A 27037-nucleotide genomic window follows, 5' to 3' on the forward strand; every position below is an offset into this window, starting at 1 on the left:
GGGCAAGAACGCCGAAGGAATTCATTCGAACAGCGGCGGAATGACCGGCTGTACTGGAGACGAGACGGTGATCGTTACAACCCCAGAAGTAACAGCCAGCGATGGAATGGGAACCGAGCGAGATATGACAGGCCTAGGGAGAGTTCACTGCGCCCGAGAAATGGTGAGAGACAAGACGGCGCCTACCACTCAAGAGGGAGAGAGTCAGGGGAGATGTCAACACGCGACACATGGCAGGAAGCAATCCGAAATCACAGTGCTGCCAACTCTCCTGGAGCTGCGAGCTTGGCATACCAAGAATTTCATAATGGAGCAAGGCCGAAGGGTCTCAACCCAAATGCACCCAGCTTTGCCGAGATCGAGAGAGAGGATAAAAAAAACGAGAAATTTAGTGCCAGGAGATAGAATATTTCGCGAGGATGCCGGTTGGATGACTATAGCTATTCATAATTGGGTTATCACTCCTGATGATCTATTAGAGGATCCTAATAAAAGTAACTTGCCCCGACCGAAATAATTACCTGTAATTTACGCAAGAATTCACGGTTTAAACGTACGCTGTCTGGCTGACACTGGAGCCACGGTCAGTGTCGTATCACAGGCTTTAGTTTCGGAAATTCAAAACAGAGTTCGTATCCCGTCTATACCAATTTCAAAGGTCAAAATTAAAGGGATTATACCTGACAAAGTAACGTCCTGTAAGGAGCAGGTATTACTTGACATCCAGATTGGAGAGTTACTGGTGTCCCATCCATGTATTGTCCTTCCTAAAATGGAATACAATCTTATATTAGGAACCGATTTCTTAAGAGAATACGAAGCTGTTACTGACATGGGTACGAACTCTATCCTGTTAAAATTAAATGGTAACCAGCAACGAGTAGAATTAAACCAGAACCAGGATCACCAACCCGGGGAACGTATTTGGACAATGGACATGCAGACGGAAGAACTTGATTCAGAAAGATGGCTACAGGATCATGAAGAAATTATTCCAGAGTTCGAAATTATGGTATCCGAATTGGAAGAACAGCGAGAGAAAGAAAAAATTTTGGAACTGTTGCCGAGTAAAATCGAAGAAGCAAAGATTAGTCCGGAAGACAAGGGACGGCTGCAGGAGTTATTGATGAGGCATGAGACGGTCTTTGGTTCGAGGCCTGGAAAGATCCCGAATTAGCAATACAAATCATGTGTAAATAACTGGGAGCCTTTCAAACAGAGACCATATCCAATTCCAGAGAAGATGCTACCCCAGGTCCGGGAGGTAATCGAAGACATGGAGAGGAACGGGATAATCGCCAAGTCCCCGAGTCCGTTTTTAAACCCGTTATGTGCAGTGTCCAAGGCGAATGGAACGGTGCGCGTGTGCCTTGACGCACGATCTTTGAACCAACGCCTAGTCCCCGAGTATGAGAGACCTCCAAACCTTAAAGATATTCTCAAGAAGTTCGGAGATATGGAATTTTTCAGTACGGTAGACATGACCTCAAGCTTTCACCATATAGTCTTGGATCCAAGTACAAATATGCTAACTGGATTTTTATTTGATAACCAGACGTATATTTTCCTACGTCTTCCATTTGGCCTGGCCTCAAGTTGTGCTGCTTTGATACGGGCACTGGAATCGAACCTCAGTCCCGAGGTAAAAGAGTTTACGATTCGGTATATCGACGATATTTTAATCTGCACTAAAACCCTAGAAGAACACATGGAAAAATTGAATTTACTCTTTCAGGACCTCGAGAGATGCAATTTCAAGGTTAATTTTGAAAAATCACACTTCTGTCAGCGCAGGGTATTGTTCCTGGGGCATGTTGTCGATGGTCAAGGCATTCGGCCCAACCCAGCCAAAATTGCGGCGATACAAAATTTTCCTAGGCCGATCAAGATTAAACACGTTAGGCAGTTCTTGGGCCTAACGAACTTTTTCTCTAATCATTGTCCCGGTTACACGGATACAGTGGCGCCTCTTCAAGATATGTTGAAGACCAATAATAGATGGAAATGGGGAGAAGAGCAAGAAAAAGCTTTTGTAAACACTAAGGTACTTTTAGAAAATTCTGTAAAATTGGGGTACCCTAGCTTCGATAGGAAGTTCATCATACAGACGGACGCTTCTGCAGTTGGAGTCGGAGCAGTGCTGTACCAGGAAACACCCGAGAGGGAGCATAAAATATCATATTTGGCTTTCATGAGTAGAAAATTACGAGGACACGAGTTGAAATACACGACCACCGAGTTGGAGATGTTAGCCATAGTTACTGCCTTAGCTCACTGGAGAAAGTTTGTGTACGGATTCCCAGTAGTGATTAGAACAGATCACAAAGCACTTACCTTCATTCTTAAGACGGACATGGCTAATGCACGGGTCAGTAGATGGGCACTTTACGTCCAGCAGTTCGACCTCACAGTAGAACATTGCCCAGGGAAACTGAACATACTAGCTGACGCGTTGAGCAGAAGTCCTAATCCGGAGGAACTTACAATACACTTAACTATGTTAGACCCAGGGGATCAGAATATACTGGAGAGACTTCGGAATATTCATGAGGAACAGGAAAATTACCCAGAGACCGGACGGCTAATCCAGTACTTTCGGAAAGAACTCCAACCCGGGACTCCACAGTACGCTGAAGCGGAGCGCAAAGCGGCAAATTATCACTATTTTAACAACATTTTGCATAAATTTGTGGATGAGAATCATGCGAAATTTAGAATTGTGGTACCTCCGCGATTACAGATTGACTTGATATGGATAGCTCATCACTCTACAGGACATTCAGGAATTGATAAAGTGGTAGCAATACTGCAGGAAACTTTCGTGTGGCCTAAAATGAGGTCGATGGTACAGAAAATCCTGCGTACATGTGACATTTGTCAGAGGGTGAAACCAAATCCGTACCTTCTGAAGCAACCGCCACGACCATTGATACCTACGGGACCACGTAAATTATTTGCAATAGACTTCTTCGGTCCCTTACCCTCTGCTACTAGGGGCTTAAAGTACATCCTTGTCTGTATGGACGTCTTCAGTAAATTTGTTACATTATGCCCTATTCAAAAGGCGAATACTCGTTCAACGCTATCGCAGATCAAAAGAAAGATAATACCCATTATGGGTAAGCCTGAGAGCATCTTAAGTGATCATGGGAGCCAATTCACTGCGGCAGGGTTTAAGCGTGAACTAGAACGACTAGGGATCAAGCATGTCTTATCCAGCATCAGACATCCGCAAGCTAACCCGAGTGAACGTATCATGAGGGAGATATCCAAGTATTGTAGGATATACTGCCCTAGAGAACATTATAAGTGGAACACTGTAGTGCCCATTATTACAGAGTGTATTAACACAACTAGACACGAATCGACCGGTATGATTCCAGCATGGATTCACAATAATGAGCTGCCTAAATGTCCTTGGGAAAATGTAATTCCGTGCCCTAGGGATCCTCAACTAGCTCAAGAGATATGTGTTAATAACGTTGCAGAACACTTAAAAGCACAGGCTGAGAAGCGGCTGCGAAAAACTAGGAATAAAAGATTTCATAGACCTCTACGAGTGGGCGAGTTAGTGTTAGTTAAGACACCCACTGTCTCTAACCCTACGGAGAGATACTACCATAAGTTCGCTGAGCTATACACTGGACCGTATAGAATAATTCATAGTTATGAAAATAACTCATACAAGGTACAAAGCTTGGACGCTACAGTGACTAAGGTCTTTAACTCATCAAACCTTAAGCCCTTTTTCCAACCCGGCCAATATCAATTAGACAATCAGGAAGAAGAAGAAGAAGGAGGCGAAGAAGAGGAAGAAGAACCTGAGGAGGAAGACACCGAAAATATTGCCAGAGAGGAGGTTATCATTCCGGAAGAAGATGAAAATGACAGCGAAGAAGAACAACCAGAGGTACCCAATGGTGAAGAAGAAGAAGAAGAAGAAGAAGTGAATATGATTTCTCCAGGCGACCAGAAACAGCTATCTGAGCAGCACGAAGAAATGGAGTGTCAAGACTGCGAGAGTAACCACCGGAGATTTCTAGCTCTGCTGGATGCCTATTACCAAGTTAGGAAGGATAGGGAGGCTATCATGTCGGTAGCAGAAGATAGTCCCATGCCCTGAAGTATTGAATATTGACAGCAGATGTGATTGCAGAGAGAAAATGATCTTGGAATTTGGGAAAATAAAATTCTTGACAAAATTTTATTTTGTCGTTCACGGGGGGCTATGAACCATTCTGTTCTTTGGGACAATTGTATTAATTTGAGTATTGGATATTGGAATCACACAAGGCCACCCACGAAGCCGATGTCTTACAGTCTATGTCATAAAGGGGTCCAGAAGAAGCGTTCTTATGTGAAGTGAGCGCGAGCGTCATTATGAGAAATCTCCAGAACTCATTAAAAGGAGTTATGTCCCAAGCCAAGCCTCTTGATGAAGATTGGGGACGCTTTCCAGTTCCCGGCTAAACTTATTATAGGAGGGAAGAATGAAATAAATTAATATCTTTGGTTACGGAAGAGTTGCATTGGATTTGAGACAAGAATTGCAACCTGTATTATTTCTGCTTTATTTTGATAGGCATTAGGGCTGCATTCATTAATGCATTCGCTAATTTGAGCTCATGATATAATTAATGCGGGAAAATTTCCCGGGCGCGCTAAGATTGCACGCAGTCAAGCGGCTTGATGACGCTATCCGGAATTATAAATTAAGGCCGCCAGGGCATATCAGAGTCATTCTTGGACCGAAAGGCTGCGTGAACGAATCGTCATACTGCGTGTTGGTACTGAGAACAACGCTTTGTCTTCGAGCTACACCGACTACCCGTACTGCTATTTCTGCAAGGAAGTAAGTACTCAACTTGAATATTCAGATGAATTTAAGATTTTACCTGTGAGAATCTGCTATGGGGAGATGAGGTACTGCTTATAAGAGACTAATGAACTAGTAGCTTCATATTTCTGTGAGGTCAAGGTATTACGGACGAACTGCTAGAATTAATATTGGCTCAGGTTAGGAATTCTAGAACTATATGTTGTCCGTGTGATAGAACAGTGATTGAGAGTAGTGAAGAAACTATTGTGTACCAGGTTAAAACTCTGAACGAGACTTGGTCAGTGTGACGTGTGAGACACGCTAGTAATGGAGACGGGCATCGAGTTTGGACAGTCTGTAATATATGAATTTATTTTCAGTTACCCCAGCATCAAGTCAGAACGAGTGTTTGACAGCATCATTGCAAAGAAGCCACAACCAGCAGCTGAAGCCAACACAACAACGGGCATCGATCCAGGAACGTTGGGAGCACCTGATCAGCACAACATCGAAGGGGACACCTTCCGACTATAGAGGGAGCTGTACGAAGACGCCACACAAGCAAGAATGTCTCCAAGTGGTCAACACTATCTGATGCCAGCTCTGCAGTTTATCAGAATGTGGTAGATCCAGTGGTCCACAGGGATGGCCGCTCCGCTATGTCCCCGATAAATTAAGGTCAGAGCTTTCCAATTCTGTTTCAAGCATGTCATTTAAATTTAGATAGGAATATGGGGGCCGTCAGTCAACAGATTTGTGGTAGTAGGAAAAGTTCCCTTGTAATTTAGAGCTAGGCCTCAAACTCGAACCCCGTACTTTAAGGGAGATGTTATTTGTAGAGTCCTTGTTAGCGAAGTTATAGTTCATTTTGATTGCGTTATTTTAACGTACGTGTTTTTGTAAGGGTCTGATCGAACTCATTTAGGCATGGAGTTTAGTCTACAGATAGGTACTTTTATTAGATCGCATTTAGGCATTTGTTTCTGCAGACGTAGAAGTGTATTGTTATAACCAAGTCGTGACCAAGTCGTGACCAGTAATTCACCCAGATTCACTGATAGAGCGAGCGAGTCCAAATATTTAAGGGATTTGAGCCCATGAGAGGCAGAAGTAAAATTTGCAGTTGGCATGAGAGAGCCCAACTATTGAAAGTTTATTGAATATATTTTGGAAATGCCTAGTATGGCCATGTGACGATCGCTTAATGATTAGTGTTTTGTAGCACCAGGATTTAGCCCATGAGAGGCATAAGTAAGATGAGTGAGATTGCTGGAGGTATTGAGACGAGGGCAGATAGCCCAGGTATATTTAAATGAGGGCTTTAGCAGCTGACTACGTGAAGTGTTCTTTTGAAAGGCAAGACTTTAGCCTGTCACCCCGTTTGAGCTCATAAATTAGGGGGCTGCCGCAAGTGGAGTGGTGAGGGTGGAGGTCATTGAGCTTGACGTCACAGGCTTGTGTGTTGGTCGTCTGCAGTATGTCAAGTATGCCGGGAGGGGAAGAAACGACCTTCATGTTTTGAAAGCAGAGAGAGAGATTTGTTTTATGTCCTATTTGTTTTACGTAATATTTATACACTGGCCCGTTTTATCCTGACACCCATGTATGTGTTGATTGGGTCCTTTTATATTGTTTGCATAGGTATCTGGGACGCCTTACTTGTAATGGGACTAGGGTTCGTGACCGAGTCAGGTCATTGTAAATTTTGTGGTGATTTTGTTTGCACCGGGGTTCGACGGCGCGAGGCATTGTAAATTTGTATGGGAATCATTGTTTTTGTGTAATTAAGCAGATATCCATCTTTCTAAACTTAGTTACTTACACTATTGTAACATGCTTGTTGCAGCTCACGTGTTTTTCGTGAAGGCAGTGAACTGGTAGTCATCGGCTCAGCGTCATTTTACCATCTCATATTGAAAAGCTCTTTCATTTGTAAATAATTCAATTTTATGTAATAAATCCCTATTTGTTAAACTTTGAATGCAGCGGTGTTTTCTGTTTGATATTTTATTTTTAATTTAGCCGAATTCTTACCTGAGTAGGCACATGTCCTAGTGTTTTATCTTTATGTTGCCCCGTTATACCCATGTTATCCCTGAGAAGAGCGCTCTCCCGGCTGATTGAAGAGGACTGTATTCAGGTAAGACTATGTGCACCAGCTCACGTCTGTGAGAGTTCGTTCACTACTGTACTCTGGGTTCGAGACCGGCCTTCGCCTGGACGGAACTTTAAAGTGCAGTAGGGCACAATACATGGTTTTCTTTTCTTTTGTTGAACTATAAGTTTGCTAAAATAACATTCATACCTTAGGAAAGATGACCATTTCTGGAAGATGTCATCACAAAAGTTCATCCGTCCATGCCTAGAAGGGACCCTTCCGCTTTCCACAATCCTTGTCATTAGTCGTCGTTTTCGTTACTGATTTTTAATTTTAGCTAATTAACCTCGCTCAGTTTCATACTTCTCTTCATTGCTAATCTGTTCAAGTTAAGTTATTGACAAGTTTTTTAGAAGCCCCAATTTTGTCACTGTCAATTTAACGGTGAAGAGCAGAATTTGACTGTGATGTACACCATCTGATTGCTAGCTGATAGCAGGAAGTGCCTAACAAAATAAACAATCATTTGAGGTAATAACAATTAATTTTTCCATTAAGGTCATTAAAACTTTAATATTAGTAATGTCATTAAACGAAGTACTCATTATATAACTGAACTGATTTGATGCTGTCCGAATTTATGTATTTATCTATGGAGGATACTGTACCACTACTTTACAGATGGAGATGTAGCGGATAAAATGGCGCAGAGCAGCTTGAGACAGCGCAAACATATATGAAGTGTATCCAAGAGGTAAGTTGATCGTAATTAGAAGGCGGAGACTTATAGAAGACCGGCGAAAAAAGGAAAGGAGTTTCTTAGATGGAACAACTATGGTCCTTAAAATAATTGAATTCAATCTATTCTTAACTACCTTGGAAAAGAAGATCGCATTTAAAAAAATAGTAATTTACCGCAAACCAAGAAGAGTATTATTAACGTACAAGAAGAAAGCCGAGAAAAAATAATATACATTCTAGCAGAGAATTTAGCTATTTACGGCTGCAAAATAAGCCGAGACGAGAGGAAAACGCATACATTTCTGTTTAAAAATATTGGAGTTAAAGAAAGCTACGGGCCAGTGTAAGATTGAAGAGAAAAGGGCGAATTACAGTATAATAAGTGGCTGAATACCATCAAGGACAGCAAAAATATTAATTAAAAGCATTAGTCAACGTTCAGCAGACAATATATTTAATGAGAATAAGCCATATTGGATATATATATACAGAGCACAATTTCGAAGTATTAGGAAATACTAGCAACCATTCATATTTGCTAGAAGGCTTATAATGGAAGAACTAGCTATATATTATTCCCAAATAATGTTGTTTTCTCCTTGCATATGATGAAACACGCTTAAACTGGTGGAGAACTGCCCGAGATGCTATGACTCAAACCAAGGCTGCCGAGACCGATGCCCAGCTGTGGCATATACGGAGATGGTAGCTGATTACTCAGGGATGGCATAACATACCAGCAGGAGCCAGCAGCTGACCCAATCGAGACGAGATAAGCAATAAGTTTCCAAATTACCTGTTCAAAGTTACTTGTAGTTGTTGAAATAAAATAGTAGGAGTGAAGAATTGCCTACAAATCAATTATATGTGCCAGTTTGAGAATGTCAGTGCTAGATTTTAAGAAGTGTGCCAATTAGAGTAATAGTTAGACTCGTAATATGATTTTACGTTATTGTAAGCATATATGGAGTGTGTATATCATGTTTTATGTACCAATCTACTCGGAAAGATTATTTAGATTTGAACTAGGCGAGATCAAGAAGAGAATCTATGAATTGCAGAGTATAACCTGGATACTGAAGAGACCAAATCGGCAGACATGGCCATTATGACTGTATTATAAGAAGAAATGGACTAAATATTGGGAATTCACGGTTAATAAGAAGAATATGTCGTTGATGGACTAGAGAACCGTAACAGAGATGTTGTTTAGAAGAAATGAATTGAGAATATATATATGCAGATGAATTTATAAGAAGAGATAGATGACAAATATGAAGTAATGAGAGTATTGGAGTATATTATTTGTTTTATTGTATGAGCAAATGAAGGAAGATGATGTTACGGATTTATGTGTTAGTTATGGATATTGTAAGATAAATAAGACGCAGGCTGAGAGGTTAGGTCATTCTCATATGAATATAGAGATAAAGTCCAGGTGATTAAATGTCGATTGGTAGTATAACATGAGAGTTTATGCAAAGTTAATTGGATCTCACATACTTAATGGAGTAGATGTTGGGATATTATGGAACTTTGCCTTACAGAATGAATGTTTCCCAATGAGAATGTAGATTGGAGAATTGAATTACAACGTAGTATTGGCACAGCGGTAAATTATATAAGAGTTTATTCCAGTTACAGTAGCACACATATGTAATCGTGTGTCACGATTTTCATCGTTTGTACTGATTGGCTATTCTATGAGTGGCAATTATTGATAATATATTTTATTTCCACTGCCATGTACAAATGAATTTGACAATATTTACTTAGTATTACTATAGATATAGTAATTTAAAGTGTGGTGACAGTTTGATACCACATTCAGGAAAGTTACTGATTATCTCGTATCTCAAAAAGTTAATACAAAAATCCAAACCAAATATGAAGAATCCCCACATGCACCAGAAATAAAGAATCAGACCTCATAAGAATTAATTAATTAATGCAAAATGATGAACTGAAATAATTCATCGAAGTATTAATGACAAGTTATGAATGAAAGATTGTAGTAAACCCAATTTCATCCTTGTCAACTGAAATAATTTATGTATTTAACTCTTTCCGGTCTAACTGCGAGCATAGCTCGCAGCAGCCGAAATGACATTCAGGTTTGACAATTCACTAAATATTGAGAACGAACTATGCATGCATTCTGGTGGTTACATCGTGTTTCTTCATATATGAGTTACGAAAGTATTTAAGCAGATGGCAGTATTATATGTATAAGTCAGAGAATTTATGATATTTTCAATCAACATGCATCAGTAGATGTTGTCACTCACTGAGCTCTAAGACATGGCTTCTCGCGGCAAATATGTGCTTGATGAAAGTGACATTTTAGATATTTTATTATATATTATAAGTTTATGCGCAAATGAACATATTATTGACACATGAATTCAAAACAACTTCTTACATTCTATATGATTGGAGTTCGTTTTACGGCCTAGCGCATGTTCCTGTGTATTTCAAATTTGCGTGAACATGTAAGATTGTCTACATATTAGTAAAGTTGTCTGTTCAGAAGGCTGTATTTTCTCTTTCTCAGAAGTCTTTTGGGGTAAATGGAACAATATTTTTACATTTGGGTAACTTGTGACAAAATTTATCGATTAAAATAAAATTTCATGAGAGCTCCTATTTTCATTATTGAAATTTTTACTATTATTATTGAAAAAGTATTATTTTTATATCGTACTCATTATTTTTGTTGTTTTGTAATTGCAATGCACATTTTATATTAGTAAAATAGGGCAAATATAACAGTATTTCAGAAAAATGTACTTGCTTGTTTGTCTGTCAGACATTTTTTCTATTCGCAAAAAATGGTATAATATATAAACAATTTTTAAAATCTCAAATGATAGTTGACATAATACAAACAGTGTTTTTCAAAACTAGGTGCTCAAACAAGCACAAATATAAAAGAATCATGCAAATACTCCTACAGGTACAGAGATATAATGTTTTAAATTTCCTTAAAAATACCCAGTCCAGAACATTTGTTAGAGATATTAAGGCCCAGACTGGAATGGGTTGAATGTGTAACATATTTTCATTTTCTTTCCTCTACAGCCTGCAATTCAATTTAATCTTATTTGATACCATACTAGCATGCTAATAAACTAGTGTTAGGATTATTTCTGCATTTTCATTCTGAAAATAGGTAATGATGTGTAGCCATAAGGTAGTAAAAATGATAATAGTCATAATCTATGAGATGATATGATCAATATCAAGGTTACTTGCTTGAATATGGGGGGTTGACTGATTGAAATGCAAATATTTTTTACTCTCCAACGGAACCTGCGATTATATTAACAGTTTTTATGCATGAAGTTGATACTTTTACCCTGAGAAGCTGACGGGAACATATGCCTACTACCACCATATGTGATTTATGCAATTAACCCCCATTCTTGAAGCAGATTAAAGAGATGATGTTGGGTGGTAAGGTGTAATACCAAGCCTCAATCTTAGTCTTCTATGGGGTAAGAAAACCTGTCTTACCAGACATATTTTACATGCCATCTTCATATGACACTAAGTTTCAATCAGTGTCTTTTTCCACTCCTCGAATTCTGCATACTTCTGCTGGGTTTAAAATCGATAGCTTGGGATCCAGAAGCTTATCCACAGATGGAGCTAGTATTTGGGGTATAGCACTAAAATGTACTCACCTGTTTTCTTCTTTGAAGTAGGAGATTAATTCATCAACTGTGTGGTCTTCTGTAATTACTTCATCCTTAATATTTGCAGCAGGCTTTAAGTAAGAATTAAGGAAAACAACTTAAGATCAATAAAGCAAGGAAGTAGCAAAAGTAAAAATATATAAACAGACAAGAAGCAGCTGAAAAAATAAATGTCATAATTGCATTATAAAACTATCAATGAATTAACTTAAATTCACAAAAACACTTCTGTTTAACGTAGTTTTGTAATGACTGAAGGCAAAAACTTTACTCTCCGAGAGTTTTGGAAAAGTAATTTCCACACAGTGCTATGTGTTAAGATCAATGACAAAGCTTGGAACAGGGTCACCCTCACATCTGCATGGAGAAAATTGTGGTTTGATTGCATTCTTTGACAGGATTCTGGTGGGTTTTCTAATTAACAGGAAGCACCTCATGATGGTGACATTGTGTTCTTAGGGAAGACCATCGGTGAGTGGGGTTGAGTAGAAAAACACCACAAGGAATTGACCACCAATGGGCTGATGGATTTTCATGGCTAGGAACACCAGCAAGATAGGGAGGAAATCTCACCTGAGGAGGAGAAAAGGTCAAAGAAACCTCCCCCTTGAAATGAGACGAGGAAGATGTATAAGATGTGGAAAAAAACTGCAAAATTTTTATGAAAAACACTACCTGAATAAAACTGTAGCATTTCAAGTGATGATTCCAAATAATGAAAAGGCAACATCGCACTTCAGAGAAATACTCTAAAGGAGGAAAGAACAATAGGACAGGGTCCTTGTCAAGGACACATAATAAGAAAAAGATTCACATGAGCCAACATTCCACTAGTTATAATGAAAATCTTAGTATGCAGTAACCCTTCGCGTCATCTTATATCTCCTGTCTCTCTCCCACTAGTCAACATTATATTATAAGGTAAAGTGCAAGATAATTTTCATTGCTGACTGTCTATTTACTTTATATATTGTATTAACCACTTCATATCCATACATATTACAGTACAGTTTTGTTAATCTGAACTACTTGGGACCGGAGTCTGTTAGGATTGAGAAATTTTCGGATTAACCAGACAATCTTTTCTAATAATAATGTTATTGTTTTTAGGTCCTGCTAATTACTTTTACAGTTTCCAGAGACGCCTAGTGGCCAGGATTTTCTCCTGGGGGAGATCTTTTACGCGCCAGTAAATCTACTTACATGAGGCTGACATATCTGAGCACCTTCAAATACCACTGGACTGAGCCAGGATTGAACCTAACAAGTTGGGGTCAGAAGGCCAGCGCTTCAACCGTCCGAGAAAAACAGTTTCTACAATACAGTAAAGTACACAATGTCCATTCCTTAGCAGTTACATTAATTAAATACTGTATAAAATTACAGTAGAATACTTAGGAATACGTAGAGGAGAAAACCACTAAAACTAGGTGAAAACTTGTCTCCGAAAACTACTAAAATACGGTGAAGGGATACACTTTTGCATTATGCCCGGGATGCGAAGAGCTGCTTGTGATGTTTATTTAATAGTTCTGCCGCTCTCTGTGGTAGTGCTGCAGAAGATGAACAAGTGACTCACTGCAGCACGCCACAGTTGTGAAGGTCTCTGGGTGATTCTGCCTCCTCAGTTAACTGCTGGCTTTGTCCCAGCTTGTTAGCAGCACTGTACTGTGATAAATTCAATTAAGTTAAGGCTTGAAAATGGCAAGCAAATGAAAGCACAGGAGTTGTACTCTTAAAGGAAAACTTGAAGTGCTGAAACGGTTGGATAAGGGTGACATTTCATCAAAATTATCTGTCAAGTTTGGTGCTGGAAAAGCTATGATTTCCGAATGGAAGATAAACCATTCTAAAATCAAACAGTTTTGTACAGCATCATCAACAGACATCCTTAAAATCTGCCAAACGTCAAGAGTGTCCAAATTCGATAAACTTGATGAAGCACTTTATTTATGGTTTTCACAGGAGAGACAAAAAGGTACTCCATTAAGAGGACCTCTTGTTCAAGAATAGGCACATCATTTAAATACATTATTGAATGGAGATGTTTCATTCACAGCCAGTACTGGATGGGTCGATAGATGGAAGAAGTCACTTAACAATACCAGGAGAACAGTTATCAGGTGATCATGTCACTGCAGAAGATTACATCAGGGAATTATTCACTGCAACAAGTGTATAACGATGAAACGGGTTTAAATTTCAAGGCCCTGCCCGGTAAAAGCCTTGCGTCTGCGGAGGAGTCTCATGCACCTGGGTTTAAAATGAGTAAGAAACGTGTTACTGTATTAGCATGTAGTAATGCTGCAGGAACAAATAAATTGCCCCTAATGGTTATCGGCAAATCAGCAAAACCAAGGGCATTTAAAAATTGTACCATGAACACTCTTCCAGTTTACTACAGAAATCAAAGAAAGGCATCGATGAATACACAACTTTTCAAGGAATGGTTTGAAAAACAGTTTGTTCCCTCAGTAAAATATTTTAGTGTAAAAAGTGGTTTGCCTTCTCGGGCATTGCTCTTAATTGACAATGCTCCATCGCATCCAGCAGTGAGTGAATTAACTTGCGGTGAAATAAGAGCAATTTTCTTGCCTCCTAATGTAACATCGATATTGCAGCCGGTGGACCAGAGTGGTCTGCAAAATGTATAAACGGAAACTTCTGAGTACATGATTGAGAATGGCAGCTCACTTACTATTCTTCATAAACTGAAGAACGTGAACGTAAAGGATGTGGTTCATGAGGATAACTTGGAAGAAACTGTGGCAGAGTCTCGCATTCATCGACAGTCCAGCGGAAGCATGTGCAAATGTCCATCTCCTTGAGATCGTTCAACAACTTCCTGGGTGTGAGGAAGGCAATGAAAATGACATTAGCGAGTGGACTGAAGCTGACTGTCATCAATTACAAACAGACCAAGAAATTGTAGCTATGGTGGAGAAAGAATCTGGAGTTGATGAGGAACAGAGTGACGACGAAGGAGACCACAATGAACAACTAATGTCACATTAAGATGCCGCGGCCGCCTTAGAACATGCCGTGCACTACCTCGAGCAACACTCCGCTGCTACACACACTGATGTGATGTTTATGAGATGCTGATTTAATACTGCATCTTTGAGTAGGTTCTAATCACTATGGCAAAATAAACTAATGGACTTTGTAAAGATAAATGACCCGTGATTGAAGGTATATGATGTGTAATTATGTTTACATTAAGTTTTCCTAGTAAAATATGACTAACAAAATGCAAGTAAATCTTCATTCTAAAATATGTTCTTTCATTTCAATAAGGATATTTTTCTTAAAATCGAGTATTTCAGTTCAGATTAACCAACCTTTCAGATTAACGGGGTCGGATTAACAGAACTCTAGTGAACTGGGTTGTGGAACGAATAATCTGCATTTCAAATATTTATGACAAGGTTCACTTTGATATACGAGTGCTTTGTTTAGAGAATGAACTATGCCTGCAATCAAAGGCTCTACTGTACTCCCCTTTCTGAAAATTGTTCTTTTTTGCGTAAACCCCACATCGAGATCCGAATGGGGACCGTTTTACCTCCAGCTATTTTACCTGGGAGGATGCTATCATCACTAAATCGTTCAATCAAAAGTCATATTAGTCAATCATCCACACTGCCACCCTCCTTTAGATGAACCATACATTAGTCTGGTCTCTCGACAGATAATCATCTGATAAGGTTGCACCTATGGCTTGCTTACCTCATGCACTGGTATGCAAAAGCCTTGGTCAACGTTGCAGTAACTTGAAGAAAATTTAGATAGGAAGCTGCAATCGTATAGGAATGGTAAAAATGGTACACTTTATAGAGAGGAATGTTCCTTTGAAATGCATTTAGCTGTTTTCTAACAATTTCTATTCCCAGACAAGGGTTTACTAAACTGAATACGTTGCCTGGGGCCATAAGTTTCAGTACAATGGAAGAAAGAAGTCCGCTGAAATGATGAATTCTGGCTTGCAGCAGCATCTGCCAATCAGAGCAATGAAATGAAAAAAGTAAACTTGTAAGGATTCCTTCCTTCTCTATACTTTTTAATACCGTTCTTCAAAAGTAAGAATGTATGTTCAAATTTGATACACTCTAAAACATAAAATTTTGAAGCCAAAGATGAAAACTTCCTTCTACTGTCATAAATTGGAAAGAATAACAAACACAAAATTATCGTGAAGGTGCACACACAGCCTGCTTTCGTATGATCCACCATATAAACAAATTACCTCAACTATGTTCTCCTGTGTTGGTCCTGGCTCTGCCAACTCTGATTTGCATTCTTCTTTCAAATGTGTCATTCCTGATAGAAGATGATCCTCTTCCTGTGAAAAGAAAATATATGGTTGATGAGCTGATTGTAGTGCTGTCAAATCCATAAATTGAGCTCAGGTAAATATATTTATTAATTAGTAACTTGCTCCTACACATTCTCATTTGTGATATAATAATTTAATTCCACAAATGAGCTGATAAGAAATAGTAGAGTTTTCTGTGTAGTTTTAAAGAAGTCTTGTCCTCTCTACATATGCCTCCCTTTCTTCTGACCACAAAGTTCACACACATAACCTTGGTTAGGGAGGTGTCAACTCATCTCTTTGTACAGCTTAGAATGGAAACTGCTGACTACCAGTTGTACCACGTTTCGATGTAGAAAGCCAATTGCCTTTGTCCAGGTTCTATCAGTCATTGGAGCCATGGCATAAAACTTTCTTGGATGATATAGCAATTTAACTTTTAAAACAGCATTATTCAATCCACGACTTGATAATGGAACTAAAATAATAAATAATGGAGCAAATGCAATACATTCTCATTTTACTGAATGTTAAACAAATATCTTTCTACTTGCCCCGTGTCATGGTGAGTGAGAAATACCAACAAATTAGAAGGGATGGTAATTGCATTTGCTTAAGTTAGTCACCAGCTCCTGGACGAAGACACTGAAATGGAGCAGGCTTAGTTGATATCCATGGAGGTCTTCTACCTTTTGTGTCATCCATGCGCTGGTCCTGTGTCCAGGGCAGGTCACGAAGAATTCCAGACTAGCTTGTTCAAGTCCAATTTCCAATCAAAGTATATCTTCTTCTCGTGGATTCGGAGAAAATGCGAAGGATATTCTGACCTACAGATATCTCATCTATCGCAAATGCTGATGGACGTCTCTTCCACACCAACTATCAGTTATTGTTAAAATAATTCCTAAAATCTTAACTTAAGGATGGCTATGTGACTATGCTGCTTATGCTAAAATATGAACATAAATACCAAAGTTTTATTACATCTATTTATTCAAAATCTAGAAAATCAAAGAAAAGAATGAAACAATGTTGAAAATAATTATCTTCATTTAAAATATGTTAATTATCTTCCAACATTTTACTAAAGATCTTTGATTAACTTAATAATAATTATGTACAATAGAAAATTGAAATGATTCTGTAAGGTTCAACTCATGTAAAGGAAATCAAATTGTTATATCATTAATTATCTGTGTGAAAGGAAATGTACCTCAATTCCGTTAAAGTTTCTCAAAATATTTACAGATCTTCCTAGGAAATCATACATTTCAGCATCAATTACTTTTCTTCTCGTAATTATATATTCTCTTTTAGTTATTTAGGTATTTAATTATTTAGGATGAGGAGAAAATGTATTACTCAGAAATTCTGGTTCATGGATGCATCAGGAAAATGGTAAGTATTAAGTCAATCACATCATGCACACTCTACTATATTAAGCTCTACTATCACTTAATAGCTCAAATGGCTATCATTCATCTCATGAATCTTACAAATTAGATTAATTATATAAATGTGTTTCATAAAATCTGTCATCAGATAATTAATTAAATTCCAACACCTCACATATTTATAAAATAGGTATACAGTATTATTCATGAAGACTTTATCAATCATTACCTTCTGGAATTATATACGAAAAACTTGTCATAATTGTGCATAGGATTAAATAAGTGCCATGTACTTGTTTAGCAAATAATCATCATTATGGTAGAGATATGGGTTATTTTTTATTAATATCCTATTCAATTTTCCCTACAGTGAATTATCCCAATGATTTACTAGTGCCTTAACTCTCTATAAACCTCATAATATGTTTCATACATGTTGGATATGGATTACGTATCAACTATCACACATCATGGTATCAAGTACAGTACTAACCCTGGATTGCATCAACCTTCTTATTTTTATCTTCACAACAAATTATTTTCTTCCTTGCCAATGAAACAATACATATCAATTCATTATTCTTCATATTCAATCAATATTCTTATATCACTTTCTTCATATCTCAATATCATATTTCTTCTTTCATTTGCAAATAAATTTCATATACAACTTAACCTGATACATAGAATTATCTAACCATCATTTATCCACTTAATTAATACATTTCTTCTCAATCAATCTCTGTTTCACTTCATATTACTCTCGTATCCTCATATAATCCAATTATGGTTTGTATATGGCACTGTACGATCTCCATCTTAAAGGATATTAACCCTTACTCACTTGCAATCTAAACAATTATATCGTTATAGATTTTATAATTCACATTTGCTTAAATGTCACTGCGATAGTACTTACATGTTATACAATTCACATATATCCTACCCAAGGACTGGTTATGTTAATCAGATGACTACCTATTATCCCTGCTCTTTGACACAAATATATTATTAATTCATGAGAATCTACCATATCTGACCTAATTTGAAGATCACAATGCCTCACCATTTATTCATCAGCAAAATGAGATATCGTTGAAATCTGTATGATTTATTTTACTTGCTGTGCTAATAAATAAGACTTATCTTTTTCCACCCGCTCCAACGGAATTGCATTAGATGCTCCGGGACATCTGTAGATCAGGCAAGGCAACTACATTCTCTCGCTGGTCATTAGGATGCTCTGGGTTAGGTAATGTTCCTTTGCCGTCACCTCAGGTTAGTCTCCTCTGGACATCGGGCCATTGTCTTCTTAGAACATCTTGACAGCCTTGTCTTGCACAACAAATGCAACAGAAATAAATACAGATGAAATCAATTTCATCATGATAGGGATTCCATAGCCTTCTAACATTATTATTTCAATATAAAGTCTGATGTTTTAACTTTGATTCCAATAACGCTTGTAGACCACCAAAATGACTGCTCTTGTTTCAAATATTTGTTTTATAATTGCTATTTTATATGTCAATTCAGTTATTTCCTGTATCCTAAATATTTCTTTCTTGGTAATTGTATCAATGGTTATTTCTTGCTGATTTTGAAGATAAGATGTAAGCCTCTCTCGCTATCTTTCTTCTTGACTTACCATTTTCTTTACAGTCTTGTATTTCTGCGTTGTTCAATAAATATATGTGACGCCAATCTTCTTCCTTAAATCACTTGAGTTCCTTTTCCAGTCTTAACCTGCCCCTCGTAATGTATCTCTATCTCAATACAATCGTTGGTCTGGTTTGCTGTTTCAATTTGCAGTTTTTCAATAGTAGTGTTGTAACAATAATAAGATTTTATTTGTCTTATTCACTGCCACCCTGATTTTCCTGCCTCGATCACGCCATATATTATATTTTATTGACATAGATGATTGATATACAATATTAAATAGAAGGAAGGATCCACCTTTCAATACTCCGTTGTTAAGTTGAACCAAATAGAAGTTACAACCTGTTCATTTGGGACCAGTTTCAACACATTTGAAGTGTCATCATCAGCCAATTAGCAAAGCAGAGCAAAAATTAAGTCATAAAGATCTAAAAACAACTAACACAATGATCACAGGCAAAAAATTAACACTATTACGACGAAGCAATTCCAGTTGATGTTCATAACACAATGATCACAGTCAAAAGAGTAAAAAGAACACTATTTCATGCCGAGCCAAATCCAGTTGAAGTTCATAAGCAGGTCTAGTTCAATCCTGTTATGCCGCATTCACATCTGAAGACGTAAGAAAATGTTGTATTTCAGATCGATAACGAGTTGTTAATGTCTTTGTTCTCCAATTTCCAATCACTAGGGTTCTTTTGTGTCAACGGCCGTGCATGTTTCGAACGAACTTGCGCAACAATTTCACTCTCACATCCTTCAATACTCTCCGTACTCAAATAACATCCACTATTGCTATCACTATCCTAGAACAAGCATTCATTTTCCAAAATGTTATTATTGCCATAATTGTCATCTAAAACAATGTCTATGAGCTTATTCAAACTCCCCCATTATCGCAATGCTGATTCCACTGCATAATGGATACTGATGAAAATACACTGTTGTTCAACAATCCCAGTGTCACAAGAAGTACAGAAAGCATTGTTTACCAACAGTACATGCCTCTAGTTCCTTAGAATGTATATTGTGAGAATTTGTATTGGAAAGGAATGTAATAAATGAAGATAAGCAAGACACTCCATCATGGCGAGCTGAGCTGAGCTCATCTAATGAAACGAATGGGTTAATTTGACACTTACTTGTTGCTTTCCAATAAGTATTCCTCCTTATGTGTTTGTCCCATGTTCGTATACTGTTACTACCTCATTTTACCTTTATCGCATGTACTTATTGTGTTTCTATTTCTCCTGCACTTCCCGCATTAAGACTGAAGGTCTGTCAAGATTACTGACAAACTCACCGGGGCTGAGAATTGATGGATGCAGAAGAACTGTGATCGTCTGTTCCCTTCCCTCTTCCTCTCTCTTGATGTATGACTTGATTTGACAATTATTTGTTCCTTTGCAATAATTACATAATTCCCAAATCTGATGATAATTTACAAACAAGCCATATTTTTCTGTCATTTAAAGCACAGGCTTACAAGAGCTGAACAAATCTAAGACACACTCAAAGATCCTTTCTCCTATCACAAACAAAAGCTGTATCTAATGAAGCCCTTTCAGCAATCACTGGTACTGTGCCTGATGACCAAGCCAGTTCTCTTCACAATAACTTTTCTTCCACAAATAGGGTTCTCCCAACAAACTTGTCATCCCAGAAGCTAAAAGTATGAGGGCTGATTGCAGAAACAATGACCTGTTTTAAGCCTTAGACAATGTCTGACAAAACAACATATAAGTTATGCAGGATTTTCCAATGCATAAACAATGTTCAACTGGTCTACAGCTAGAAGTTATTTACGCATCAATATTGATTAGTGGAAATAAAAGTGTATTCCACATAACTCTTTGCTTGTCACAACCAATGAAATTCGTCGATGCACGTCCCAAACGTTAGTCAGTTGACATCTTCCTACACATTACACAAATATGGCTAAACATGAGCATGACTTGCAAACAGTTTAGAATATCGCTTTCAGAGGAAATTAAATCTCATAATGTTATTGGCAATAAAGCACAAAACATCATATGACATGGTGAAGCTTTGATTATAGAGTTGTTATGGAGAATCTATATGTATCAGCAAAGATAGGATGAAATTATAGTACTGTATAACAAAATGAGTTGTACAGGCCATATACATAAAGCTTGTATTCTGGAGATCGGAGGTTCTACACACTCCATCAGCAGCTTGCAAGATTGTTTTCTGTAGTTTTCCCATTTTTACACAAGACAAATACTGAGGCTGTTATTATGGCCACAGCTCCTCCTTGCCTTTTTTTATATAGTTGCCAATATCTTTTGTAAATGAGCACGACGAGTAAGCACAAAAAGTCCCACACAAACAAACTACTTTGTAGTGTCACTATTATGTATACAGTATAATAGAATCGCTCCCAGTTGACATATGTGACAGCCCTCTAATGATCCGAACTAGTTATTCTAACATGGATATAGTCGACATGATCTATTATTCAACAGGAATCATCCCAAGAAAATTGAAATACATCGGTTGCTTAGAACTGTAGTCAAGTAGATAATTATCAGACTGGCCCTTTTGCCAAGCTCAAGTAACAAATCCCTTGTATTTTAAACTGTATCTCCCTGTACATTTCAAATGAATTGCTGCAATATCGCTGCAGATAACCCACAGGAGGGCATGAGACTAACCTTTCTTCCCAGAATTGTCTCAACATGATAACACAATGTATATGTTTCTTCGTACATAAATTCTGATTGCGACTCACTCCCAAAATTTGAGGTTAAACAGTGTTCTCAGCCATGTTGAAATATTGCCTCTTGGATATTGGTTTTAAGTAGTGTCTAAGAAATAAATAACATCTTTGCAATGCAGCAGCAATACTTAGATATTGTTTAACCATGAACGTTGTCTAAATACTGTTTCTGCAATCGGCCCTTAAACTTCACATGAAAACAGAAATCTACCAGAAATACAATCATGCCTATGTTTTCTTTGTGGGCAGAATACGACAATATATATAGATGGCTCCGAAACCAATAATAATGTTAGGACGGACTTAGTAGTTGAAAAATGCTTCAAGGAAGTTCATGTCATGTGCACCGTGTTTGGATTGCCAAAGACTGAATTGGAAACAAACCAAGTGACCACTCCTGCATTACCATTGTACATTCTTGAGCTGGCATAACTGCCACCACAAACAAATGTAGAATGCACATGCTTGCTGTTACTATCAAAAATAAAACCATTCATCTAAATAACTTCAATCACCTTCATTGGGTCAAAGGACAACAGAGACTTTGAGGGAATGAAAGAGCAGACTGCATCCAGACACTATCTCCTACAATTCAATTCCAATGACAAGATGCAGGAAGTTACTGAAACAATATTACATCAAAATTTAGACTGAAACATACATCAACTCAGAGAATGCTTCTCACATTAAACTACTCATTCCCAGCATTTCCCACTGAATTCATACCACCTCAAGGCTGCTTTAGAAGACACCTCCACATTATTACTTCACCACTCTGTGACTGCCCACAGAAATCAGAACAAATGGCTTTCCATATCATGACAGAATATACCCTCTCTTTGCAAAGTAATATTCTACAGAACGGTAGACTCCCCCCACCTCAAGTCCTTAAACTTCACATCAACACACTCAGCATTTCAAGGATCACCATACGATCTTCCATAAGCTTCAAGAATAATATGACTGCACATTAATGGACCAACTCTTTAAATATCCCATGGTACATGGAAATGTGTAAAACCAAGTGTCCATCTTATCTGCTAAATTAAATATTTTTCAAAAAGTTATTTCCTCCATCTCCTGAAAAAATAATTGTATTACAATACTGAGATTTTAGCATCTCCTGGACAAAATCACATCTGCAAAGTAGCAGGTTATAGTTCTTGGAATAGATTTTCATTGTCTACTTTTCATTGTCAACAATTTTATGTCCCACAAGCTGGCTTTACGGAATTCAAAACACTAAAATGATGGAACATTGTTTCATAAGAGGCTGGTGTATTTCATCACTTTTTATACCACCAGGCAGATCAGGGATTTAACGTGCAAGCCCTTTATCCTCTGAACTCCTCCTGGCAAGATGACGAGCTACAGAATTAAAAGCTGCATATGCCGGAGATTACAAGGCATGGTACTGAATGCAGTAACAGAGCAAAGAGAAAACCACATCTCCTTCACCTTTCATGCTGTGCAGAGCATACCAATAAATTCTGCATTTTCACCATTTATGTAATCATATAAATATATTTTAGACAATTTGTGATTTGTACAAGAATTTATATAGACCTTAATTATGGAGAACAAGAGAACAATATACTCATATATTTCTTGAACAAGTAATAAAAGTAGAGTCATATAACAAGTCAAACTCAGTCGACTGTTAAGGGTTAAATTCTACTCACTACAAAGTTATCTGGAATGACACTTACATATGAAGTACTTGCTGTTTCCTCAATGTAAACTGGCTCGTCTTTGATCTTTATCTTCATGTCCATTTTGAATGTCTGGTGAAGATTTAGACGGTACTGTGCATGTAAGTCACTTCCAAAGACCTCACACTGAAACATGAGCCACAAACACTGTTGTTGTTGTTTGTCATCAGTCCATAGTCAAGCCTGTAATTTTAGGTGAATGTTGGTATTTCGTTCATGGCCACAGGATGTATCTGGTAACTGAACAACAAAATATAAATAAATATTTATCTTTATTCATCTAAATGGAAAATATAAAGTTTTTAGGTGTTTTGTGCATCACTCAGAGTAAAATTACTTTCCAAAATCTGTAAATTAGAACAAGATGCTCTTCCCTTGCAAGTAGAGAAGTTCAATTTCAATAAATTCAATAAATGATTTCTTTTAACTCTCCAGTACTAACATGACAAATAATAGCGTCAGTGCTAACGTCAGCCTGCGAGTCTGCAGTTATAAACATGCATACTTCTTATGTTTCAAGGCAAGTAAATCATTTATTAAAGAGAAACTACACTACAAAAATTGATTATTAAGCCTTGTATTGTTACTGTTAACAACAAAGAGGAAAAAGAAATAAATTCACCATTGTCAGGAGACACACACACAGAAATAAACACTCCTAATGATTACCTAGAAAACTTGGATAGTGAAAGTTCTTACTAAGATGCAATGAACAATTCACCGTCACAGTCGATCACCATGTTCATTCCTTCTTTTTGGAACAAGTTGGACAAACAACCACAATGCGCTCCAAACACATGAACTTCCCACACAAATAGCACTTCTATTTTGTTTTACGATTTTTCTCTGAGTCACGGTATGCACACCAACCATGCGCTGTTTCTTCCTGTTCTCAGCCGAATTAGTCTTGGAACTTGCCTGACTGTGGTTCTTCTTTTTAGATAATCTCCAATGCCAGTGTTTCTAAGAAAATTCTTCACATCATATTAGCTTTAGGATTGTTGCTGATCATTAACACAAAAGCATTTATAGCAAACTATATAAGATTACCATAGACCACCAGCAAGTTTCTCTGGCACAGTTATACCCTGTACTAAGCTTATCAACCACATCAACACCCCCTCTGGTGTCATTATACAACATGATCATTTCAGGTTCATTGGTGTTGGGGTCAATTTTGTCTTCACGATGCATTGTGGATTAAAGCAGCACATTTTTTCCTTTTCTGGGAATGTATGATACCAGGGTGGAATTCTCCTGGAACCCAAACATGCTGGAGCTGACGGGTCTATTTTTGTCTTCCAGAAATTCAGGAGGTAACTGCCTTTTGTTTTTTCTTATAGTACAAAGTAAAGTCAATTTATGGTTTTTCAACAAACTTTCAGATAATTCTATGCTGGTGAACCAACTGTCCATGGTCACATTTCCACCTGTATCTGCAATAGGTTTCACTAATCTTTCAACTACTGCTTTTGCGCTGTTATCAACAAGGTTCGACATATAAAACATTTTAGCACATACTAACAGATAGATGTTAATCCCATATTTATTGGGTTTGCTTTGGATGTACTGGCGGAAGCCACATCTTCCCCTGAAATCCTCAAGTTTTTCATCAACAGATGGGGTGTAGTTAGCTTGACAATTTGCCACAAAAATATCAAATACATCCTGAATTGCAGCCAACTTATCTGTTCCTTGACAGTGTAATCTCGTTTCTTTGTTGTCAAATCTATTACTGTATGCCTCAGGAGAAATCTAAACTCTCCAGTTACATAGTAAGCTGAAACATCTCAATTGATGTACCATTAGTTTTCCATAAGTCCGTTGCGTTCAAATGGTTTGTCTTACGTACACCAGAAAGGTTTTTTTTTTGCTATGGGCTTTACGTCGCACCGACACAGATAGGTCTTATGGCGACGAACACCAGAAAGGTACAAGAGACCTAACGAAGCCTTCATTTCCACTAAATCAGTAGGTCTTGCAGTTCGATATTCTTGGTCATAAGGTTCACGGCTTGTAGAAAGATTTGTACAACTGACATATTAAATCATGTTGACCAACTTGAGAGCTTTCTGCTGACATCATTTCAAAATGATTCTTACAAGAGAGCTTCAATCTCGACACTTTCTCGCTTGCGTGCACTGTGCATAAAAAGTAGGTTTGCTTATGTTTACTAGGTTATGATTTAGAACTGCAGTTGTGTGAAAACAAAACATTAAACAATTACATTTTTAATGTTCTTATGTTTCACGTACATTCTCAAGTGCACAAAATTTGGCCTCTAGCTATAATAAAACAATCCACCACATTAGCAGGGTGAACCTGTATACTACTGACCATGAAACCGAAGCATACACAGTATCTGACTTGTAGACGTCACTGATCCACTGCTCACTATAAACCTCATTGTCATTACATTAGAGTCCAGTGTGGTTTGGCAAAGAGGCCAAGTATCTTAATTTGGGTTTCAGAAATGTCTTAACCTGAAGGGTGAATTCTACCACAAGGAACAAAGGAATTTAAATTCAAAAATTATGATTTTAGGAATTTATAGAGGATTATTAAATTAAAACATCTGCCATGCATTATGACTATTTCGCCATAGTAGCCATGTTTATGACATCACCGTTCATAGTCAGTACATACCTTCAAGTTATTGAAGGTCAGCCATGATGAGACAATGACATTAGAAGCCAACATCTGACATTTAAATTTCCATACATTAAGAAAAAAGAAAAAACTAAGCACACAATGTACAACAGCAGAGGATGATCATGTCACATCACAAAATGCAGAATGATGATATAAATCCAATACAGAAATCACAATGAACCATTAAAATACATGAAATTATAAAATCATAAACAAAGCAACAAAACATGAAAGATCGCTCACATATCATTTGCGAGTCCGATCATTAGCGATCAATTTACCAATGGCAGTGCCTGTTCAGCAAAATAAAAATGGAAGCGTTTGCAAATGATGTGAAACAATACCTCGAGCAGCAGCGAGGCGAGGGTCAGGGCCCCACTGGCCTGCCCCAAGAAGTGTTACTACTTATACAGGAAGTAGTGTTCTCACAGATTACTACAGATGGTTCTTTTATATGCATTGCAAGTATTGCTGACATCATCTATTGTGTATTGATCAGGGAGATAATTGAATACAATTCAACCATCAATACAGATCAAACATGAGATTTAGCGCCTTCAATCATCTCCAAATCAACACATTTCAATTTAAAAACACACACGCTGTTCGTTTCATCAGACTTTGATATGCAATTAAACAACATTTAAAACAATGCCCATAAAACTACTTTATCAACAGTTAACTCCACATTAATGCAGAATGTGGATACATGAGCCATCAAATAAATGAATTGACAGTAATGATACAGTGATCATGAGCACGTGATAAAGGAAACTTATCGAAATGCAGCTGATCAGCCCTTCTTCTTTGCCATGTGCATGACAACTTTTATTCGAAGTACAAACCAAACAATGTTACCACTTGGGGATAGAGCATACATCACGGATTGTAAAACTATGGCTCTTCCAATGGCATGGAATCAGAATAAAACAAAATCATTCAATGTGATAAGCAGCTTATTGAGGAGCCTGGTCAGTTATGTGGTCCCAAATTGTGGGAAGAGCTGTTGGAGCATTATTACACTACGTATCATGCCACATAAATTTATATGTGTCATAAGAAAGGAGGGCACTGCTCATTGTTAGTGAAACTCCACACAATGCCCAACAAAAGGCTCCGAGCATTATTATACAATACTGTTACATATAATTGCCAGCATTGCCTCTAATACACTTCACCTACATTTGTGCAGGTCTTATCCTG

At 37.6% G+C, this 27037-nt stretch overlaps 1 protein-coding gene across 2 annotated transcripts in view; it reads right to left on the minus strand.

The window, feature by feature from the left end:
• LOC136866608 (zinc finger protein 271) overlaps positions 1 to 27037 on the minus strand; it is a 98886-nt gene that overhangs the window by 25511 nt on the left and 46338 nt on the right. The window contains exons 2-4 of one of the 2 annotated variants that reach the window (XM_068226933.1): positions 23180 to 23365; positions 15603 to 15698; positions 11345 to 11427 (exon numbers count right to left, since the gene is read on the minus strand). In XM_068226933.1, coding sequence (XP_068083034.1) covers positions 11345 to 11427; positions 15603 to 15698; positions 23180 to 23317 — 317 coding nt within the window. In that variant the 5' untranslated portion in view covers positions 23318 to 23365. The remainder of the gene's footprint in view (positions 1 to 11344; positions 11428 to 15602; positions 15699 to 23179; positions 23366 to 27037) is intronic. The other variant, XM_068226934.1, reaches the window with a different exon arrangement.

The sequence above is a fragment of the Anabrus simplex genome, chromosome 3 (assembly GCF_040414725.1).
Source record: "Anabrus simplex isolate iqAnaSimp1 chromosome 3, ASM4041472v1, whole genome shotgun sequence".
Lineage (NCBI taxonomy): Eukaryota > Metazoa > Arthropoda > Insecta > Orthoptera > Tettigoniidae > Anabrus > Anabrus simplex.